The following is a 21727-nucleotide window of genomic DNA, read 5'->3' as shown; positions in this document are numbered from 1 at the left end:
CTTTCTGGTCCAACTCGACGGGCCCGACTGGGAATCCGCTTGGCCTGAGACTTGACTTGTAACCATGCAGTCAAGTAGGGTGTAGGTTCTGTCGACCCCTGTTTGTAGAATGCCTTTGGTAAGGCAATAGTTTTTTTGGGCCTGGAGTCACAGGTGCTAAAGGCACCCCAGGTGTAGACTGCTGGCGTGGATTGGGCCCCATGACCTTTATAGAATAAGAGCGGGTGTGGTGCTGGCATGCTCATAGAAGGGTAGAGTAACCATAACCCTTTTCTAAGAGGGAGTGGCGCCACTCTGCCTTCTTCAGTTTGTTCTGGGCCTGGCGAAGGCGTTGCTGCTCTCTCCATTGTCTTGCTCTACTCTCTAGCTCACGCGCTATACTTTTTGTATTCATGTTCCGTGATTTTTGGGCACTTGTTTACTCTACTCTGCTCTCCTGCACCTGACTTCGCCTGCCTTACACAGCCTTAACAATAGTTGATGATATGGTCCAGTATGTCAATCCTCTCTCCATTTCAATGAGGGTATTTTATTAGCAGTTTGACTTTTCACCCACAAAGTGCTGTGCGTACACATTGTGCTTAAATACGTGTGTGCTTAAATTTACGCACATTCTCAAGTAAACCTGTCGGTTTTACTGTTGTTTGCTGAAGCGGTTCTCCCAATTTATGTAAAACTTGGGTATGTGAGATATGCGGTGAGACAGAAGTGTTACAATTGCAAAAAAGTTAGGACACGTGGCCAAGTGTTTGTAGAAGGAATAAATGTGTAGTAGGTGAAGGGTCAGATGAAGCATGTTGTTGTAATTGTGATGGGAATCACGTTCCCGAGGTCCCGGAGTGCCCTGTATGGATGAGGGAGGTCGCAGTGGCTAGGATCAGGGCTATCCAGCAGGTCTCCTATGTGGAGGCAGTGAAAATATCTGAATGAATGAGTAGAGTTGGTTCTGGTTGTGGATGGCCCACAGTCTGCAGTGAATGCCATGCAGGAGAAGGATCCCGACATACTAATAGAAGGTGGACTTTGTTGCATTCATAACGAAAGTGATAAATTGCACGAGTCAAACTAATAAAATAAATCAAAGAAGCTAGACATCATTGTGACGCGGCAAATATATTTCTGGATCTCCAGGACTTAATAATAAATAATATAATTGACAGCTAAAATATTACAGGGCGTACTGAATTAAGAAGTTCCCCCCTCCCAGGTGTAGGGATCTGAATAGTACCGTTTTTGTTTGACATTCAGGGTAGTGGCGTGAATTTGGTCCGTGTTAATGTATTTATTGTTGGTAATTTAGTATGATTTGTTCATCCACAACATTTTTTGTTTTTGTGGTATTTTTTAAATTTCCCGTACAGTAGGTGGCGGCAATACACTTTATGAGTGTAGTCCGCCCATAAACATCAGCAAAGAAGAAGGTTATGAACACAGCACAAGACATTGTCAGCGGGTATGGTTTGTTTGTGACAGCCATTCTTCCTTCGTTGACGAAGCCATAGTAGCTGAATACCCAACTCTCAGTCGACTGAAAATGTCTGAACTACAGTTGTTACGTTTGTTTTTAAATGAGCGTTTAACGGCGGCTGCTGTGGAGATTTTCGGGGCAGTTGAGAAAACGGTAGTGGAGTACCAGGAGGAGAATGATCGGCTACGGAGACTGCTGCGGAGGACACCAGAGATACAACTATGTAAAATAGGTTCGTATGTAGATCTACTGATAGCTAGCTATAGTTCTACTCTATTAATACACTCCACATTGTTTAGGCTAACAGTGATCACCATTTCAACAATTGTACTTAAAAAAAATATATATATACGTTTACCATACATGGGTAAAAACACAAGTCTTTGTCAAACAGTCTTTGTCACAAACCAGGAAGTTATTTGAATTTATAATTAATGAATTGACAAACTTTAGAAATAAATAGCTTTTTAATGTATTAGGAGCTCATTTAAAACATACATATTGTTGTTATTGGATTGGAATTTGAGTTTGCTTTTATATTGAATTTACAAGTTTAAATTCAAATGGACCCCAACCATCAAATCAAATGTTATACCACATGCTTAGTAAACAACAGGTGTAGACTAACAGTTCAATGCTTACTTGTCCTTCCCTCCAGACTCCCTGCAGCTCTCTGTCTCTGAAGAGGAGGTTCCCCCTGAGCAGCAGCACTGTGAGGAGGAGTGGAGCCCCAATCTGGGGCAGGAGGACCCAGAGACCACAGAGATTAAAGAGGAACAGGAGGAACTGAGAACCAGTCAGGAGGAAGAGCAGCTTCAAGGGCTCATTCATACCAAAGACTCCATATTCCCTTCAACTTCCGTGAAAAGTGAATGTGATCAGGAGGACCATCTTTGGTTCTTGACTCTTCCCCAAACCCAGACTGTGGAGAACAGAGAGAGTGAACCTAAACCAATGCATCTCACATCTTTTGGCACCGTGACCCACCTAAAGGGTCTCAACATTCACTGTGACCCTCCAGATAATCAAAACAATGCATCAAGCCACAGCTCAGCTGTAAGCATTGACCCAGTAAGACTTTACAACAGTCCACTATTGGATCCCAGCCCACCTTTGACTCTCAATCGACCAATGGAGAAACACCGTTCCAAGCCCAGCATCATGTCCAGAAAAGCTCTGGAAGCTGACCTGCAGAGGCATGTGACTCTTGCCAAGAAGAGCCTAAGTGAATGCTATAACTCCACCTGTAAACTGAAGGCCCATGTCCGACTCTGTCATGGTGGTAAACCCTGCACCTGCCCCTTTTGTGGCAAGACCTTCAAACAAAAAGGACATCTGTCCAGGCACATGAATATTCACACAGGAGAGAAACCATTTACCTGTGGTGACTGTGGGAAAACCTTCAATCGCAAGGAGCACCTAACTAAACATAGACAGACTCACACAGGAGAGAAACCCTTTAGCTGTGGTGACTGTGGGAAAAGCTTTAATCGCAAGGAGCACCTAAATAAACATATACGCATTCATAGAGGAGAGAAACCATTTAGCTGTAGAGACTGTGGAAAAATGTTCAATCGGAAGGGAAACCTGAATTTGCACATACTGACTCACACAGGAGAGAAACAACATGGCTGCTCAGTCTGTGGTAAAAGATTCACTCAGAAGACTCATCTTCTGAAGCATATGGACAATATCCACAAAGAGGGAAAAACAGACAGAAGAAATAAAATCAGTCAGAAGATGGGAATAAAAAGACAGGATGTGACCAACACTCTTACGAAAGGAGAGCAACTCCAGACCATTCATACTGTGTCTCTCAGATGAATAAATGTATCATAGATTGTCATAAAACATTGTATGTAAATAAAGTTTGATTTGGATTTGAACGATGAGTACAGAGTATTGCAGGAAATTCACAGGTCTGTTGAAATTTTACCTTAATTAGAAACAGTAATATCTGGTCGTTTTGATTTGGAATGTCTCTCAGGGTGATGACAGAATGGTCGGGCTTTATTGATACATTTATATTGAACACAATTGCAGAAGAGGATCGGAGCGGAAGAGGAGGGGGACCCATGTACTCCGCTTCAATCAAGCAGACTTCAGACACCCCCAAGAATGACTTGGGAGACGAATACATCTATGGCCTCCTTGTCAGGCCTCTCACACTGCAGACAAGGGTCCTGGGGCGAGCCTGGCTGGATGAGGGGGCTTAGCCGCCTCAGTTCAAACTTAGTAGCTCCCTCAGTAGTAGTTTTATGTCCCTATATAAAAATAGCAACAAAATTTTAATGATTGAGTGACAGGTTGGCACATAAAAAAAATATTTATACGCTGCACTGTTTCGACACAACGGGGCGCGCTGCGGTGTGTGTAGGGGGGCTATGGAAAGCCACTAGGTGGTTAGGTATTTTCCTTTGGGGAGAAAACACTTCTCATCTCTGTGGTAGGCTAAGTGAATAACACGATACTCCTACGCCTGTAATATTTAATTTCGATGTATTAGCTGTACCGTTGAAGCTGCTTCACTCTTGGCTAGCTAGCTGTAAAATGTGTTTGTGTTATTAGCCTTAGCCTATTTAGCTGGCTCAAACTAGTTAACCTGCCACGGTGGATATCAGAAATGGGGTTCACCATGACGATTAGGAGAGCGATGAGCAGCAGCATCAAACCACAGGCCGCCACCAGGCCCAACAGCGATGACGAGCTCCAGCTTGCTAAGTGCGCAGTCTACCCAACCTTCCAAAAGTGCCGCCAGGATAATGGCTCCCCAGCCGCCTCCAACTCCGACTGTTCCTGATGATCTTGGAACAGAGGAGCCAGACCAGATTAGCCTAGAATCCTACCGTAGCCACAGGTTTTCTGTACAACAACTTTCATTAAATAGCAACTGGTTCATAAAAAGAAAGTGTCTGGAATACTCGGTTACTGCAGATGCTGCATTCAGTTTCCCATGTCGAAAGTTGTGTGTTGAGTCGAATACTAACACAGACAAGGCCTTGTGAATTACTGGGGAGCTCCTAAATGCAAAAAAAAAAAAAAACGGGTGGGGGAGGTCTAATTCTAATTGAAGCATTCTATATGTTTCAAGTTTAAAATAGTGATAAATATGTTTAAGCATAGATTTTCTGGTGTACTTATTAACGTTTGCCATTTGTTTGCCATGCGTCTTTGTCCTTGATAGCCAACGCATTAGATTTATCAGTTGGTTTATCATCGTTTGCCTTTGTCAGTCAGCTGTTTAGAGCGCTCACTGCGTTGTTTTTCCAGGTGCGCGCGGGAACTGGTGTTCTCGGTGCCATCCGTAGCCAGAAGTAGTAGACGGTTAGTTTAGCTTTATTATTTTCTGTTTCTTTCCTGGATCGGCTGATGATGATGGACAATATCACTAGACAACTAGCCGACAGCTAGACGCCAGTGCGCATCCAATTCATCCAACAAGTAGACTATACTCTAATGACAGTAGGCCTATAAATTGCCTCTTTTGATTTAGATACGGTTTTAACGTTCGGTGAGAAGCATTCGATGTTGCAATGGCACAGGCCTACATTACTTTGGGTTTGTGTGCGCATGAGAACTGGTTTCACGGTGAAACACGTAGGCATAGTAACACACACAGTGCATTTTCCCGAGGACTCCAAGATCCATAGTTTGTACAGGGTTTAACTTCAATGCTCTAATTCAATTCGTACATTCTTAATAATGACACATAACACTGTCATAAATGTAATTCATGTAAAGAAAGGTTGTGTTTATGTCATACGATCTGTGAAGACTCCAAGCATTAACTCGTGAATGAGGGTGTAAAAAATACGCACGAAATCTGCTGAAATATATGATGTACATATATGCACGAATTGAATGTGAGGTTGGTCTGACATCATTTACAAAGGAAGCATTTGTGTTTAGTGAGTCCGCCAGATCAGAGACAGTAGGGATGACCAGGGATGTTCTCCTGATAAGTGTGTGAATTGCACAATTTCTGTCCTGCTAAGCATTCGAAATGTAACTAGTACGCGTGGGTGTCAGGGGAAAAGTACATTAGGCAGTTTTCGTTTAATTGTTATTTAATTCTAAGCAAGTCACAGCCTATATGCGTATATTTGTAGACTATAATGATTAAATGCTGTTGTGTCGCACTCGTTTCACAGTGTATTTCTTTGGAGGCTATAGCCTTGAAATAATATAAATAATATAGCCTAAATAATTCATGTTTGTACCTTTTAGGCTTCCTGTCAGGCTCCTGACCTATTTATAGAGTGTTTATATGCTGTTTAATACGACATGTAGCCTATTTGAAATTATGTTCACTTCTTACATTCACCTTTTCATATTTATTCAAATAAATACTTTTCATTCAAATCCAGATGGTTTGGTTTCAATACTTAAAAACCAATTGGTAGGTCCAGGTATTCACAAAAATAGATGGGTGTTGGTTAAATTGTGATTTTAATGAATGGAGCGAATTTGGAGCGCAGTTTTTTCCCCCTGTAAGCATGGATCGGTTTTTAGCGGGAGCTCAACTCCTCCCACATACTCTGTTGGAAAGGCAATGGAGCTCGAGAGCTTGTAGTCCTAAAACCGGAAATTAGTTACCTCTGGTTCGTTCAGCCATCCCTGTTGGAAAAATGAATGGGAAAAGAATAGGGTTTTGGGATAAACGCTGAAAATAAGGTCTGAGGTCAACACATGCTTAAGATATCTTATACCTTTTTTCCTATGAGATAATATCAGTCAGTTAACAGGACCTTTAGTGGCTGTTTTTAGGGAATCTTAGGTGGTGGGAAAGCAACAAATAGTCAATCTCTGATAAGGGAGGAGCTGGTTTTTACATATTGTGTATATTCATTTCTTCTGAATGCAGTTAGTCCGGGTACCCCCAAGCCACAAGACTATTTAGCAGTCTTACTGCATGGAGGTAGAAGCTGTTCAGGGTCCTGCTGGTTCCAGACTTGGTGTATCGGTACCGCTTGCCGTGCGGTAGCAGAGAGAACAGTCTATGACTTGGGTGGCTGGAGTCTTTGACAATTTTTAGGGCCTTCTTCTGACACCGCCTGGTATAGAGGTCCTGGACGTCAGTGTTCTCAGCCCCAGTGATGTACTGGGCTGTACGCACTACCCTCTGTAGCGCCTTGTGGTCGGATGCCAATCAGTTGCCATACCAAGCGGTGATTCAGCCAGTCAAGATGCTCTCAATGGTGCAGCTGAACATGAAGCTCTCGACCCGCTTCACTACAGCCCCGTCAAGGTGGATGTGGGTGTGCTTGACCCTCCATTTCCTGTTGTCCATGATCAGCTCTTTTAACTTGGTGACATTGAGGGAGAGGTTTTTGTCCTGGCACCACACTGCCAGGTCACTGACGTCCTCCCTATAGGCTGTCTCATCGTTGTCGGTGATCAGGCCTACCACCATCGTGTTGTCAGCGAGAGCCTGCGTTGCCAACGGATAAAATAGAAGTCAGTTCTATTTGTGATGCAGATCGCGCTGCAAATCCTGCCTCTCCCATACCCTCATTGGCTTATAGAAGTAGATACCCACGTGACATCTCATTGGTTATAGCCACGTGGGTGATTGAAAGACAAACTGAGCTGACGGTCGTCGTGGTAATACTATGAAAGTATGCCAATCGCCATATAAGTTCATAGAAGAAAAAGCCTGGAAGGAGGAGAGATGACTAGAAACGATTCGGTTGACCATTTTATGTGTGGATTAATTGGTGGAGTAGAGGACCTTGTGCATTTCAGGTAAAATAACAACTCAATGTTTATATCACAGGACAAATTAGCTAGCAACAGCAAGCTAGCTAAATAGGAAAAATTAGCTAGCAAGTGCAAGCTAGCTAGCTAAATTGCCATAAATGTTTAATGCTTTTCGACCTGTCCCCAAATTAATGTAATTGGTTCAGAGTTTGTTTTGATATTTTAACCTGCATGTCGTGATCGCGTTTGGGGCCAAAATTAATTTATGCACGATGGCGCGTGGCCGGTTTGGGTTCCATGTTAAGCAAATGTTTACTCCTGAACTTATTTAGGCTTGCCATAACAAAGGAGTTGAACATTTTGACAAACCTAGTTCCACTTTGACATTATGGGTTAATGTGTGTAGGCCTGAATTTTTATATATTTAAAATTCAGGCTGTAAAACAACATTCTGAAGGCACTATAGATAGATGTACATGTAAACAGGACTAACAGTGAATAGAGGCAGGATAAATAGATACTAATGGTAAAGGCAATAATCAATGAACGACAGCGTAATCAATACTAATTTTAGCAGCAGTGTAGGGGTGAGGTGAGGCAGTAGTTGTCAGCCATTTAACAGTATTATGGCCAGGGGATAGAAGCTGTTTAGGAGTCTGTTGGTCTGAGCATTAATGCACGGGTACGGTCCGCCGGACAGTAGCACGGAGAACAGTCCATGTCTCAGGTGGCTGAGTTTTTCAGGCTTTTCTCAGACACCGCCTGGCATGTACGTCCTGTATGGCTGGGAGCTCATCCCCAGTGATGCGCTGGGCCGTCCGCACCACCCGCTGTAGGCTCTTCCGGTCGAGGGTGTGCAGTTGCCTTACCATATAGTGATACAACCAGTGTTTATATGCTCTCGATGGTGCAGCTGTAGAAGTTCCTAAGGATCCGAGTGGCCATCCCAAATAGTTTCAGCCTTCTGAGGGAGAAGAGGCAATGCCGTGCCTTCTTCACGACTGTGCTGGTGTGAGAGGTCCACGTTAAGTCCTCAGTAATGTGGACATCGAGGAACCTCTCCACTGCTGCCCCAAGTTCTATTAGGTAAAGAGTAGAGATAATGGAAATAGATGTGCAGAAACTGCATGTATGGAAACAGCTACAATTAGTAATAGCACAGTTGAAAGGGGAAAAGTATCATTATTTTGTATATGATGTTCTAGGATGATAATTTCTTGTATGAACTGCATTGAAAGACTTACATTTTTAACAGTCGACTCATGAACTACCTGCAACGGCTTGGGACTGATGTGACAGCGTGTACTCAACAAGATAATGCCGTTATCAAGAGAAATTGCAAAGAATGTTATTGAATTGGGACTGGAAATATACAATTCGTCAACGTCAAAATAAGATCAATTGAATCGTGTTCCAATTCTGAAGCGTGACAAGTACAACGTTCCCCCTGCTAAAAATAGATACATCTTAAACAGGAAGAGAAGCTCATAGTCGAACTGCATTGTGGGATAGAACACCGGTGCCGTTTCTCTCTAAAGAATTGTAAAGATGATGGTGAGTAGCCGTTCATGCTTCGCTCATTCAGATAAAATCCACCTGCATCCGTCAAATTATCCCTGTATATGTGTTACCAAATTGCATGTATTGTCAAATGTATGCTCTTTCTATCCAGATTGACGCATTATCTTTCAAATAAAATACGTTATAAAGTCCACCGTTATCACGATGCTAACAAGTAGCGTCACCTCGCATCAAAAGGGCATACCGGTTACCAGTTAGCTCCTTAGCTAGTGACGGTCCTGTTCGGTTAGTTCATACACTTTTTGGGGTGAGGGTTAGCTATGCACATTAGTAATATACTGACAGGGGTTTATAGATAAGTGTAAAACCATGTATATTTTTTTCGTAGTAGTCATCGCGTCTGGTTCGTTAGGTAAAATAGCTGCTACGCACGGGCTTTGTCAACTTGTGCTAACGTTGCTAGCTGGCTAGGTGTGGTTATCGGTCACGGTTTGAAGGATCCCGTTTTTTTTTGTTAAATTTAACGCCAGGTTTGAATTCTCGTAATAGGGTAGAATTTATGCAGCGGGTTAGGATAAACGGGTTAATTGAAATGCAAAAGAAATAACCTCACTAACTACAGTAGTAGTTGGTGAGGAGTGGCTGTCGGGCTGTGGCGCATCAGATGGTCAGAACAGTCGAGAACTTTCCTGCTAAGCTAGTTAGCGGGTTATATTTCCCGCGTGGGCCCATTTAAGCATGTTTTGATGGTCTGTTATTGACAAATATACGGAGGCTAGCCCCTTAGACCCTGAATACGTTATTTTACGTTGAACCGATGTAAAGCCGGTCACGTTATCAAGCAAAAGTGGGGAGAAGGGAGCGCCCTTGCTTGGCCTTAATCAAATGAAACAATCTGCGCCGCTCGGTCATTTTGACAATGCAGCATGCTTCATCGTCCAGAAACTGATCTTTTACGTAATACATATTAGAATGTATAACAAGTTCATTGGGGAGGCAGATGGCTAAAGCGTTAAAATCAATCCTACGCATTACTACACATGCTTTTGTGGGCAAGGCTTTGAGCCGGTGCAGAACACGGGGGCCCGGGCGAGATTAATCAAATCCCCCTCTTAGCTACTCACTGTTCAATGGGAGTTGTGTTTGGTAGCAAGAAACGCAGCTAACGTTAGCCATATATAGTTTTAGTTAGATAGCGAGGAACCACCGTGCCCTTTGGCTAAACAGATTGGCTACATGTTCTGTGCTCAGTCATTACAGCCCATCAGTTTGGAAGTAGTAACCTTACAGTCGTTTTATAGCGTTCAGACTATTTGATTATTACCGTGGACATTTTATTACGCACTGGCGATATTGAATGGGTAGGGCTGGGCCTTTTGTTTCACTGGTATTTCCATCCTTCCGCTGGCTTTAATGCAGGAAGAAAATCCTAGGACATTTATTATATTATTATTTTAATTGACACAAGCGTCTCCAATCATTCTATATCTGGGTGCACTTGATTGTTTGCTGGGGGGGGGGGATCGCACATCTTAATTTAACAAAGGGTATAATATGGCAGGGAATACTATTTGTAGATTAGTGATTCTACACCTCGCTTTGCTCAAGCTGATTCTCTCCGACTGATTCTCCCTGATCATCGGAGGTTATACACATTGGTTAATTAGGACAGTTAAAAGGGGAGAGACTATGAATCCAGACAGAAAATATAAAACGTTTCAGAATCACAATATAACTTGGAGAAAGAAGAACAAAAAGAGCACGCCAATAGCCTGCTGGGATACTCTTTCTACACGATATGTTTAGCAAAACCTGCATTTGATCATTAGCTTATAAACGTAAAGACAGGCAGCCATCTGAAATAAATGTAAACAGTGTTTCAGGATGCTTCTAGAAGGTTGTGGACGATCATCCTTACATAAGACGACACCAGAAACAACATTTCCCATCTTGGTGTTTCTGACAATCTTAGCTTGCCACCTCTAATGAGCTGTGGAGCTTCTCAAAGTAATTTTTTCTTAAACCTCAAACAGCGAGTAAACAAAGTGTCATTAAAGATCCCATGGCACTTATCGTAAGAGTAACCCCGGTGTCCTGGCTAAATTCCCAATCTGGCCCTCAAACCATCAGGGTCACCTAATAATCCCCAGTTTACAATTGGCTCATTCATCCCCCTCCTCTCCCCTGTAACTATTCCCCAGGTCGTTGCTGCAAATGAGAATGTGTTCTCAGTCAACTTACCTGGTAAAATAACGGATAAATAAAAGATAATAAAAAAATATCCCTTGGGAATTACAATAGTTCCTCATTGTAGGCCTATCTGAGTTATTTATTTCTATAACCCCCAAGTCTTGTTGTGAAAGGGAAACATGCCATGCACTGATCCCGTGGAAACGTAATAAAATACCTGATTTTTTTTACTTATCCAAATAAAGTTGTCTGTCCGGGGGCTCACTGACACAGAGACTGAGGCCCCAGAGTACTTGATACATGTTTGCAAGTGCTGGACTTAATGGTTAATGTTTGCAAGTGCTAGGGCTGGACTTAGTTGTTAATGTTTCATGTTTGGCTAGGCATGGCTTGTTTGCAACAATGTAATTTATAGGATATTTATTTTTGAGGGTGTTTTCTACCTGCAATGGTTTTTATTTGTTGGCTTTATGTAGGCTATTTTTTTTACATCGTTGACAATAGAAGCAACTTTTAGATTTGTCAGTTTCATTTAGATATAATTTAACCACATGACAGTGATTCTGAGATAAAAAGACCTTATTTAAATTAAACTGTTTCACAAATGTGCGTATGAAATATCATACCTAGTGCGCAGGTCACTGTAAACTGGCACTCAACATGAAATAGGCTTCAGCCTGCTGTTGTCTCCTATTATCGGCAACTTCAGTAGCATCTGTGAAGGCCAGCATTTGTCTTAATTATTTCATCAAACGCTGCGCTTAAAGCCAAATGTGTGGACACGAGTCATGACTTGGGTTTGAGTCATGAATTTTGATGACTTGAGCCTCTACTTGATAGAAAATAAAAAATTACTTGACATGGAGCCTCAAGACTCTGGGTCCAATCAATAGTATGTTGACAGAATGTGCAAAACAGCTTGTCGCCTGACTCAGTTCTTTGGGTATTGCTCTGCTCTGAATTTAGGGGTTAGTGTCGAATGTTTTGGTTTTTGACGACTTGGCCCTCTTGACGACCTCTTCGACATGTTTCTCAAAGTAACAGCCAAGTTGTGAGATGACGTAAGAGTCCGGCCCTTTCTATTTTTTCCCCCTCCATTTTTAAAAATTTCAGCCAAAATATAGAAAATTATGCAACATTCTTCGTTTACAGTTGATTCCATTTTTATTACCAAATTCTGCGATTCCGTCCGTGTTTTCCTTCCCACTCTTAGCCAGGGCCCAACTTGTCTGCATAGTGACCGTCATGTCTCAGCCAACATCTTGCTGAAGGATGTCTTGCTCATCTCTCAATTCTATCCTTCCCTCTTCTCCCTGTAGCCCACACCGGTTATCCTGCTTAAGGAGGGGACAGATACGTCTCAGGGCGTCCCTCAGCTGATCAGCAACATCAATGCCTGCCAGGTCATCGCTGAGGCCGTCCGCACCACACTTGGGCCTCGCGGCATGGACAAACTCATGGTGGATGGCAGAGGTGAGAGGGATGGAGGAGATGTCAGAGTGGGGGGAACATGGTCGGTCATTTTTTTTTTGGGGGGGGGGGCATGGCCTGCAGTAGTTGGACACTTGTTTTGCAGTGATACTGAAGCTGTGTGTGTGGGGATGTCTCCCTTCAGGTAAAGCCACCATCTCCAACGACGGGGCGACCATCCTGAAGCTGCTGGATGTGGTTCACCCTGCTGCCAAGACCCTGGTGGACATTGCACGCTCCCAGGATGCCGAGGTCTGTGTGTGTCTTGTTTGAGTCCATCTGTGAAAGCGTTAGTGATAGCCCCCCCCACCCACCTGGCTCCTCTAGCCCCCCCCTCCCACTGGCTCCTCTAGCCCCCTCCCCTCCCACTGGCTCCTCTAGCCCCCTCCCACTGGCTCCTCTAGCCCCCCTCCCACTGGCTCCTCTAGCCCCCCCTCCCACTGACTCCTCTAGCCCCCCCCCCCCTCCCGCTGGCTCCTCTAGCCCCCCCCTCCCGCTGACTACTCTATCCCCTCCCCTCCCGCTGACTCCTCTATCCCCCCCCTCCCACTGGCTCCTCTCGTTCTAGTGTTAGGCTGTTCCCTCTCCATTTGTATTCATTGTTTTCTGTTCTCTGTCCAGGTGGGCGACGGTACCACGTCTGTAACCCTGTTGGCAGCAGAGTTCCTGAAGCAGTTGAAGCCGTACGTGGAGGAGGGTCTCCACCCCCAGACCATCATCAGAGCCTTCCGCAGCGCTACGCACCTGGCCGTCAAGAAGATCCGAGAGATCTCTGTCACCGTCAAGAAGGACGACAAGAAGTGAGTTGTGTGTGTGATCTTTCAAAGGGGATGGAATAAAGAGGAAGGTGTTTCCGTTGGACTTCAGATTGAACCGTGGTCTTCCTCTAGAGAACAGAGGGAGCTCTTGGAGCCACCACAGCCATGAACTCCAAGCTGATCACTGTCTACACCCCCTCTTCTATCTCCCTCCTCCCTATAGAGAACAGAGGGAACTCTTGGTGAAGTGTGCTGCCACAGCCATGAACTCCAAGCTGATCGCAGGTCAGTTCTTTTTTAATTTTTTATTGAACAACAGAATCATAAGGTGATGGAATTAGCTTTTACAAATGACTTACAATTAATTCATCTATTGCATTTGTTACTAAAATGCCCCCCCTTTTTTGTTTTTACTTGTTATCTTGGTTGAACCATTCATGATTTCCAGCTTATTCCTTCTTGATTCTGGGAATTTTCCAACCCGGGTATTTTTTTTTTGTAAAGTTGCCAAAATAATGCAACCCTAACGACTGGTAGTCTCTCAGAGAGTACGGGTATTCGTGGGGTGTTACGGTTGTAGTCTACAGCTTGTATTAATGTTGTAATTCAACCCCAGGTCAGAAGGAGTTCTTCAGTGAGATGGTGGTGGAGGCTGTCATGATGCTCGATGAGCTGCTGCCTCTCAAGATGATCGGGATCAAGAAGGTGCAGGGAGGAGCTCTGGAGGTAAAACACTAGCACCGTAGGGCTGGGTGTGGGAGAGGGAAGATGGTGGGTGTCGTTTTAGTGAGTTGAGACTACAGTGCTGAATCTCAATATACTAAAGCGGCTCTACTCCATCTTGGGGTGTCGGGCTGGGACTTTATCTCATTATAGGTCCTAAAGCAGGGTAAACAACTCTTTGTTCCTACTAAACACCACACCTGACCAATTGATTAGTTCAGTGATTGCCTACATTCAACACACCTGGTCTTCCAGGTAAAATATTTTTTTGTCTACTCCTGTCCTGGGGTAAACGCGGTACAACCCAGTGTCCTGTCTGGTGCATTACCATGTGGTCTGGATCCTTTCAAAGTGTTTAATTTATTCCACCACCTATTGCAGTCGCTCTCACTCTACAAGAGACTCATTTTTACCCCCCTCCACTCTCCCACCCCTCCTACCTCTACAGGAGTCTCACCTGGTAGCTGGCGTGGCCTTCAAGAAGACGTTCTCCTACGCCGGGTTTGAGATGCAGCCTAAACGTTACGACCAGCCCAAGATCGCTCTGCTCAATGTCGAGCTGGAACTGAAGGCCGAGAAGGACAATGCGGAGGTCCGCGTCAAGTCTGTCGAGGTTAGTAATCGATCAGTCAATTAAACAATCAATAAAGGAGCATTATTATATTATCACTAGTGACTTTAAAAAAATAATAATCTTATATTCATATTTAAACTAAGACAATTGCAGACGTTTCGATCTGCTTAAATATATATATGTGTGTATATGAGAGACGTGATTCGTACCCACGTCTCCAGTGATGTATGTGATCTGGGGTCTTGGGCTCAGCACTACCGCCAGACTCTAAAGATGGCGTCCCATTCAATCACACTGGCCCTGTATACATCTGAAATATAAAGAGTATTATTCACTAAGCCATAGGAAATACACTACCCAACACCAATGCTTTTTAAATGAATGAGGGAGAGTGAAGTCTATGTACCCTTTTCCCCTCGGTGTCCCCTCCCCAGGACTACCAGGCCATCGTAGATGCAGAGTGGAACATCCTCTATGACAAGCTGGAGAAGATCTACAAGTCAGGAGCCAAGGTACGTAGTAGCTAGACAACCTTTTCCCTGGTTTACATGTCCTCTGACAGTTGGTTGAAATGGTTGCCGTGACTACCACAGGCTAGCTTGCTGGCAGCGGAGACTAAGGTTAGACGTTAACTTTCATGCTAGCAGACTTTTTATTTTTAGGAAATTAATTATTCAACTAATCAAAAAAAGTTGTGGTTATCTTTGTTTTAAAAGCATGAAGAAATCAAAAGTTGTCTGAAATGTGACATGTTGCTCCTTTTTTAAGGTGGTCCTGTCCAAGCTGCCCATTGGAGACGTGGCCACACAGTACTTTGCTGACCGGGATCTGTTTTGTGCTGGACGTGTTCAGGAGGAGGACCTCAAGAGGACAATGATGGTAGGGGACCGCAGTCAGATATATGGACATTAAAACTGGGTTGTGTTCATTAGTTGAGTCTTCCAAGCCATGGAAAATGTCTTGTTTTCTCATTTGAGAAGTTCACAAGCATTTGTCTGAATTTAGAGCATCTGTCGGGGTGTAATTCTTGTCAATGGTATCTTCTATTGGTTTGTGCTTTTTCAAACTGTATTGTTCCTAATGTGTTGTGTGTTGCTGTATTTCTTACGGTGTAATGTGTCCTCCAGGCCTGCGGGGGCTCCATCCAGACCAGTGTTGGCTCCATGACAGATGATGTCCTGGGGCGCTGTGAAGTCTTTGAGGAGGTGCAGGTTGGAGGAGAGAGGTGAGAGCTCCTAGGAGGAACTTCGGTGTGTTTATTTGCCGACTGCTTCGGGAACATTTGTAGAACGGCTAAGTGCGCTGTTGGATAAAACTTATTTTGCACATTTTTTTATATTTTTTTTACGGGAGATCTCCGCTAAACACAGAATAAAAATGTTTGTCTCTGTGACCGTCCAGTGCAAAGTTGGCTACAAGTGCAAAGTTGGCTACAAGTGCAAAGTTGGCTACAAGTGCAAAGTTGGCTACAAGTGCAAAGTTGGCTACAAGTGCAAAGTTGGCTACAAGTGCAAAGTATAAAATTATTCTTCAAATGAAAACCAAGAGGACTGGCTTAAGAGACCTACAGTGGACAACACATTGAAATCAATTTCACCTTATTTCAATTCATATTTTGCCAGTTGTACGTTGTCTAATTTTTTGCCTCAATATATTTCAGGAAGTGCCAAATCAATGATTTTGTGCGTTAGGCCTATTGTAGGGAGGATAAGCATTTGGGCTAAAATAATCTGGCTTAATATTTGCAGCCATATTGGTGATAATTTAACCAGGATTTGATCTGGTCGTCGGTATTGTGGAATAGTGGTACGGTTTTTATATTTCACCCCCGTCTCTCCAATTTCATGATATCCGAGTTTGATCTTGTCTCATTGCTCCAACTCCCCAACGGGCTCGGGAGATGTGACAGTCGAGTCATGCGTCCTCCTTAACACGCCCCGCCCTCCTTAACACCCCCCCGCCCTCCTTAACACCCGCCCATTTTAACATGGAAGACAACTGCACCTATATGCCTGCCACGAGGAGTCACTAGAGCGCAATAAGCTAAGTAAGCCCCCCCGGCCAAACCCTCCTAACCCGGGATGACGCAGGACCAATTGTGCGAACCCTATGGGACGGACAATTAGGACACAACCTGAGATCGAACCCGGGTCTGTAGTGATGCCTCGAGCACTGTGGTGCAGTGCCTGAGACTGCTGCGCCTCAGGAGGCCCGTTTGATGTTTGAATGGAGAAAACAGCGCTGCCTTTCTCCTATCCCTAGGCCTGTCGACACGTGCTCTTAACGACGCACTTGGCAAACCGTTCTTTCTGCGCCGCGTTTTAGGAAACGCGTGTCACGTCTTCGGCCATTTTGTAACGATGCGTGTTCGGAGAGAGGATTACAGGCCAGTGTTAAAACACTCGTTAGCCTAAGTTCCATCGATATCAGGAAACCGGGCCCTGGCTAGTAGAACATTTCACTGGCCTGGCAGGGTCTTTAAAAAAAAATATTGTATAGCAAAATATTGGGAGAATCTCACCCAGCCTTGTTTAAAATTGTGATTTTTGTAGTCTGTGTTTTTTAAAATGCGTGCCCCGTTCCTCCAGGTATAACTTCTTCAAGGGTTGTCCTCGCTCCCATACGTGTACCATCATCCTGAGGGGCGGAGCCGAGCAGTTCATGGAGGAGACGGAACGCTCTCTACACGACGCCATCATGATCGTACGCAGAGCCATCAAGGTAGGTTGACCCGCAGGCCACTGGACCTAAACCATAGAGTGGGATAGAGGGCACATCCTAAAGCTAAAAATGGCCTTTGTGGCAAGTGCTCCCTCTACCAAACTCTGACTTAAACCAATGCCATCCTTCTACAGTGAGCTGATAGTTAATCAGTGCTTGTGCTGGGTACCTAAACTAACCCACGGCATCTGTGTAGGTAAATGCTTCCTCCTATCCAGCACGCTTCATTGTTCCCTAACAGTCATTGAAGTCAGTAGCCTAGTAGTTAGAGCGTTGGGCCAGTAACGAATCCCCTGAGCTGACAAGGTAAACATCTCATTCTGCCCCTGAACAAGGCAGTTAAACCCAATGTTCCTAGGCCGTCATTGTAAATAAGAACGACAGTCTAAATTGTCTCCTTTCCTCCGTCTTGTCGTCTCCTCTCCTCCATCCTAGGGGGTGCTGGTGCAGTAGAGATGGAACTCTCAAAAGTACCTGCGTGATTATTCTAGAACCATTCACTAACCTCTCCCTCCATCCTCTCCTCTCCAGAATGACTCCATCGTGGCTGGCGGAGGTGCGATCGAGATGGAACTCTCAAAGTACCTGCGTGATTATTCCAGAACCATTCCTGGCAAGCAGCAGCTGCTGATTGGAGCATACGCTAAGGCTCTAGAGATTATCCCCAGACAGCTGTGTGACAACGCAGGCTTCGACGCCACCAACATACTCAACAAGCTGCGCGCCAAGCACGCGCAGGTACACACACACACACACCATGCCTACACAGGTGGGTAGGTGGGCACGTTCCAGCGGATCACTTTAGTCAAGATGTTGACTGTCGTTGGTCACCTTTTCATTGTGTTGCATTATGGGTAGAGGTGAAAGTAAGTTAAAAACAACATACCGCTAAAACAACGTACCGTTAAAACAACGTACCGTTAAAACATGAGTCTGTCACAATCATTAGAAAACTTGGGGATTTTTCTTGGAACCTAATTAATTGATCATTACCGCATGAAGAATGAGCCAATAGACTTCAACTTGTTGAAAACGCTCAAATGAGGTGTGGTTGAACGATAACTCTTGGCCGACCCAGAGATGCGTGAACGACAGGAGTGGAGAAATATGAAAAAATATTTCTTTCAACATCTTGAGAGAATGTGATTGGTCGCTTAGTGTCCTGTTGTGTAGCCTAAACATGTGATTAAAAAAAAAAAATTTATATATATTTATGAAAGGTGACAGTTTCATTTTTCAACCACACAAAATATGCATCTAAGACCAACTGAAATGCTATCAGAGAACATGTTGGATCGTTTTCACAGCTTTCCAGGTCTTTTAAAACTGTTCAAACTATCATTTGGATGTCTCCCCCGGTCCTTGCTCTGTGAGCCAAGCCGAAATGAATGAACTTGACCGTCAACTAGATAGAATATCGATGTAGAACGATCAGTGCATCATCGACATTCTATCGATGTAGAACGATCAGTGCATCATCGACATTCTATCGATGTAGAACGATCAGTGCATCATCGACATTCTATCGATGTAGAACGATCAGTGCATCATCGACATTCTATCGATGTAGAACGATCAGTGCATCATCGACATTCTATCGATGTAGAACGATCAGTGCATCATCGACATTCTATCGATGTAGAACGAGCAGTGCATCATCGACATTCTATCGGTGTAGAACGAGCAGTGCATCATCGACATTCTATCGGTGTAGAACGATCAGTGCATCATCGACATTCTATCGGTGTAGAACGATCAGTGCATCATCGACATTCTATCGATGTGCAGTGCATCATCGACATTCTATCGATGTCGAACGAGCAGTGCATCATCGACATTCTATCGATGTCGAACGAGCAGTGCATCATCGAATTCTATCGATGTGACAGTGCATCATCGACATTCTATCGATGTCGAACCAGTGCATCAAATTCTATCGATGTCGAATGAGCAGTGCATCATCGACATTCTATCGATGTCGAACGAGCAGTGCATCATGGACATTCTATCGATGTCGAACGAGCAGTGCATCATGGACATTCTATCGATGTCGAACGAGCAGTGCATCATGGACATTCTATCGATGTCGAACGAGCAGTGCATCATGGACATTCTATCGATGTCGAACGAGCAGTGCATCATGGACATTCTATCGATGTCGAACGAGCAGTGCATCATGGACATTCTATCGATGTCGAACGAGCAGTGCATCATCGACATTCTATCGGTGTCGAACGAGCAGTGCATCATCGACATTCTATCGGTGTAGAACGATCAGTGCATCATCGACATTCTATCGGTGTAGAACGATCAGTGCATCATCGACATTCTATCGGTGTAGAACGATCAGTGCATCATCGACATTCTATCGGTGTAGAACGATCAGTGCATCATCGACATTCTATCGGTGTAGAACGATCAGTGCATCATCGACATTCTATCGGTGTGACCTTATTCTGGTGAGCAAAGCTTTTTTATTTTTTGTATTCTGGATGAGCGGCAAGTAATTACAGAAGAGAAGGTATTGTAGACTATTTGACTAACAAATAGTCTACCAAATGTCACAATTTATAAGCAGAAAAAAATCAAAATGTGGCTTTAAAATGAACATGGCATCTTGTCGTTTCGGCATCCCTGCGTACCCTGCAGGGATCCCACATAAGACTTTTGAAGTAGTTGTTTGATAACATGACTGCTTGTGCTTATGCCTCATTAGAAGATGGGCTAATACATTTTTAAAAGTTAAATGACAAATCTTTATGACTAGGCCCACAGATCCTATTGAATTAATAGGGGTTCCATATGGAATTCTATGATTTTGTTTTGTGTGTAGACACAGGATGTCCCTGTACTGGGACGAAATTCATGTTCAACTCCGACCTGCTACTTGGCTACATGTTACTGCGTGAACTTTACAAAAATCATGTGTTCAAAAGTGATATTTGGGTCCTGTCAGTAACCAATGAATTGTAGCCACATTGTTTTTAGTTTGAGTGTGATATACGAATATAGAAACGTTTATTTTAACATATATTATTTAACAATAGCAACTATGTTGATGCTGCCGTGTTGATCTGAGCCTTGCTGTTGAAAAACCACTAGCATCCGATTTTCTGCTGTCGCAGATGCACCTGCACCCACTTTTCACTTATTTATTTTATTATTTTTATTTATTTATTATTTTTTTCATTTATAGTCTGCTTCATTAGGCTTACTCCTCAAACCCTATGAGAGATCCACACACACACACTAACCTCCCCCCTTCTCTCCCCCTCTCTTAGGGTGGTATGTGGTACGGTGTAGACGTGAACAATGAGGATATAGCTGATAACTACTTGGCGTGTGTGTGGGAACCCTCCATCGTGCGTATCAACGCACTGACTGCCGCCAGCGAGGCCGCCTGCCTCATCCTCTCAGTGGACGAGACCATCAAGAATCCACGCAGTAGCGTAGAAGGGCCACCAGGGGGCGGGAGAGGCCGGGGACGTGGCAGGCCCCATGCTCACTAAGGGGGGGGGGCCCTGACCTCTAACCTACAGAGCCATAGACCGACATTCTGGCAAACTAGGTGAAATAGGAAAGAATCATCCACTTTGTTACTAAATGTTCCCATGACAACAGCAGTCTAGATGAGATTCTGTTCATTTGAATTAGAATGTGATAGTCTTTGGAATGTTTGGAACCAACATGGCGGTTCTATTAGAGAGGCTCTAAATTCTAATGGATTTTACTGATCTATGTATGTCTATGGCTCTGGTCTAGTCTCACTTCAGTCGCCTCCAACACTTCTTACAGGAGGGGTGCAACAGCAACGGTAGTAGTGGTACTCTGGGCTCTGGCTTGGATGGTGGTAGAATTTGGTCCAATTTCCCTTTTCTCTCCTTGTAAGTGATGGCCTTATGTTGTCCAGTCATCTTAATGCATTAGTCGGCCAAACCAATTCACCTGTCATGACTAACATCAGCCTGTGTCTTACAAACTACTAACCACAACTCTTATTCCCTTTGTCTCACATTGCTTCACATTGAGATGGTTGGATACTTGAGCCGCCTCACCATAATACCATATTCTTGTTGTTTTTTTGGCATGTGTTTAGGAACCCCCCCCAGCCATTGTCTAGGACAGAGTCAAGGGTGCCATCTTTTGTAATGCTTGTAACTGTCACACGCACTGAGTTAGTCGATGATGTTGACAATGTTTTTGTTGCTTTGTTGCTATTTATTATTGGACCATTAAAATCAATAATTCTACAGCTCAACTACGGTCTCCTGTGTGTTGCAGGAAGAGGGGTGTGTGTTTGAATATTAGCTGAAAAATACCTTGGATTTGATGATCTAGAAGACTTCACTAGTCAATCCTGGTGCATTGTGTTTACCTGCCCTTCAATGACGGTTGGTGGTTGCCATAACAATAAGTATTCAACCCCTTTTTTGTTTTGGCAAGCCTCAAATATAAACGCATGTAAAGTGTTGGTTTCGTGGGGTTCAATAAAAGATCCCAGATATGTTCCGTACGCACAAAGTTTATTTCTCAATTTATTTATATTCGTTAGTGAACATTTCTCCTTGGCCAAGATGATAATTCACCTGACAGGTGTGGCAT

At 43.9% G+C, this 21727-nt stretch overlaps 2 protein-coding genes across 2 annotated transcripts; both read left to right on the top strand.

Moving 5' to 3' along the window:
* The first annotated feature begins 1403 nt into the window (after nt 1-1403).
* LOC118369011 (zinc finger protein 771-like) lies at nt 1404-3354 on the top strand. The gene is made up of 2 exons (XM_035753522.2): nt 1404-1700; nt 2127-3354. Exons 1-2 carry the CDS (start codon nt 1535-1537, stop codon nt 3290-3292), a joined length of 1332 nt encoding a protein of 443 aa, XP_035609415.1. The 5' UTR covers nt 1404-1534; the 3' UTR covers nt 3293-3354.
* A 5229-nt stretch (nt 3355-8583) lies between these two features.
* cct7 (chaperonin containing TCP1, subunit 7 (eta)) lies at nt 8584-21383 on the top strand. Its single transcript, XM_052497758.1, has 13 exons — nt 8584-8722; nt 12199-12352; nt 12495-12601; nt 12971-13149; nt 13331-13392; nt 13724-13833; nt 14279-14443; nt 14839-14916; nt 15173-15283; nt 15532-15629; nt 16993-17125; nt 17657-17863; nt 20407-21383. The coding sequence occupies exons 1-13, from the start codon at nt 8717-8719 to the stop codon at nt 20632-20634; spliced, it is 1638 nt and encodes a 545-aa protein (XP_052353718.1). The 5' UTR covers nt 8584-8716; the 3' UTR covers nt 20635-21383.
* The last annotated feature ends 344 nt before the right edge of the window (nt 21384-21727 follow it).

This window comes from Oncorhynchus keta, chromosome 35 (genome assembly GCF_023373465.1).
Source record: "Oncorhynchus keta strain PuntledgeMale-10-30-2019 chromosome 35, Oket_V2, whole genome shotgun sequence".
In the NCBI taxonomy this organism is placed as follows: domain Eukaryota; kingdom Metazoa; phylum Chordata; class Actinopteri; order Salmoniformes; family Salmonidae; genus Oncorhynchus; species Oncorhynchus keta.
This window is presented reverse-complemented; position numbering and strand designations above follow the sequence as displayed.

What these genes read in the sequence shown, in the direction of transcription:
- LOC118369011 (XM_035753522.2), top strand. Translation starts at nt 1,535, where the DNA reads ATGTCTGAACTACAGTTGTTACGTTTGTTTTTAAATGAGCGTTTAACG. An exon ending in GATACAACTATGTAAAATAG is followed by an intron (nt 1,701 to 2,126) that starts GTTCGTATGTAG and finishes CCTTCCCTCCAG; the next exon opens with ACTCCCTGCAGCTCTCTGTC.
- cct7 (XM_052497758.1), top strand. An exon ending in TCCGCGTCAAGTCTGTCGAG is followed by an intron (nt 14,444 to 14,838) that starts GTTAGTAATCGA and finishes TCCCCTCCCCAG; the next exon opens with GACTACCAGGCCATCGTAGA. An exon ending in GTGCAGGTTGGAGGAGAGAG is followed by an intron (nt 15,630 to 16,992) that starts GTGAGAGCTCCT and finishes CCGTTCCTCCAG; the next exon opens with GTATAACTTCTTCAAGGGTT.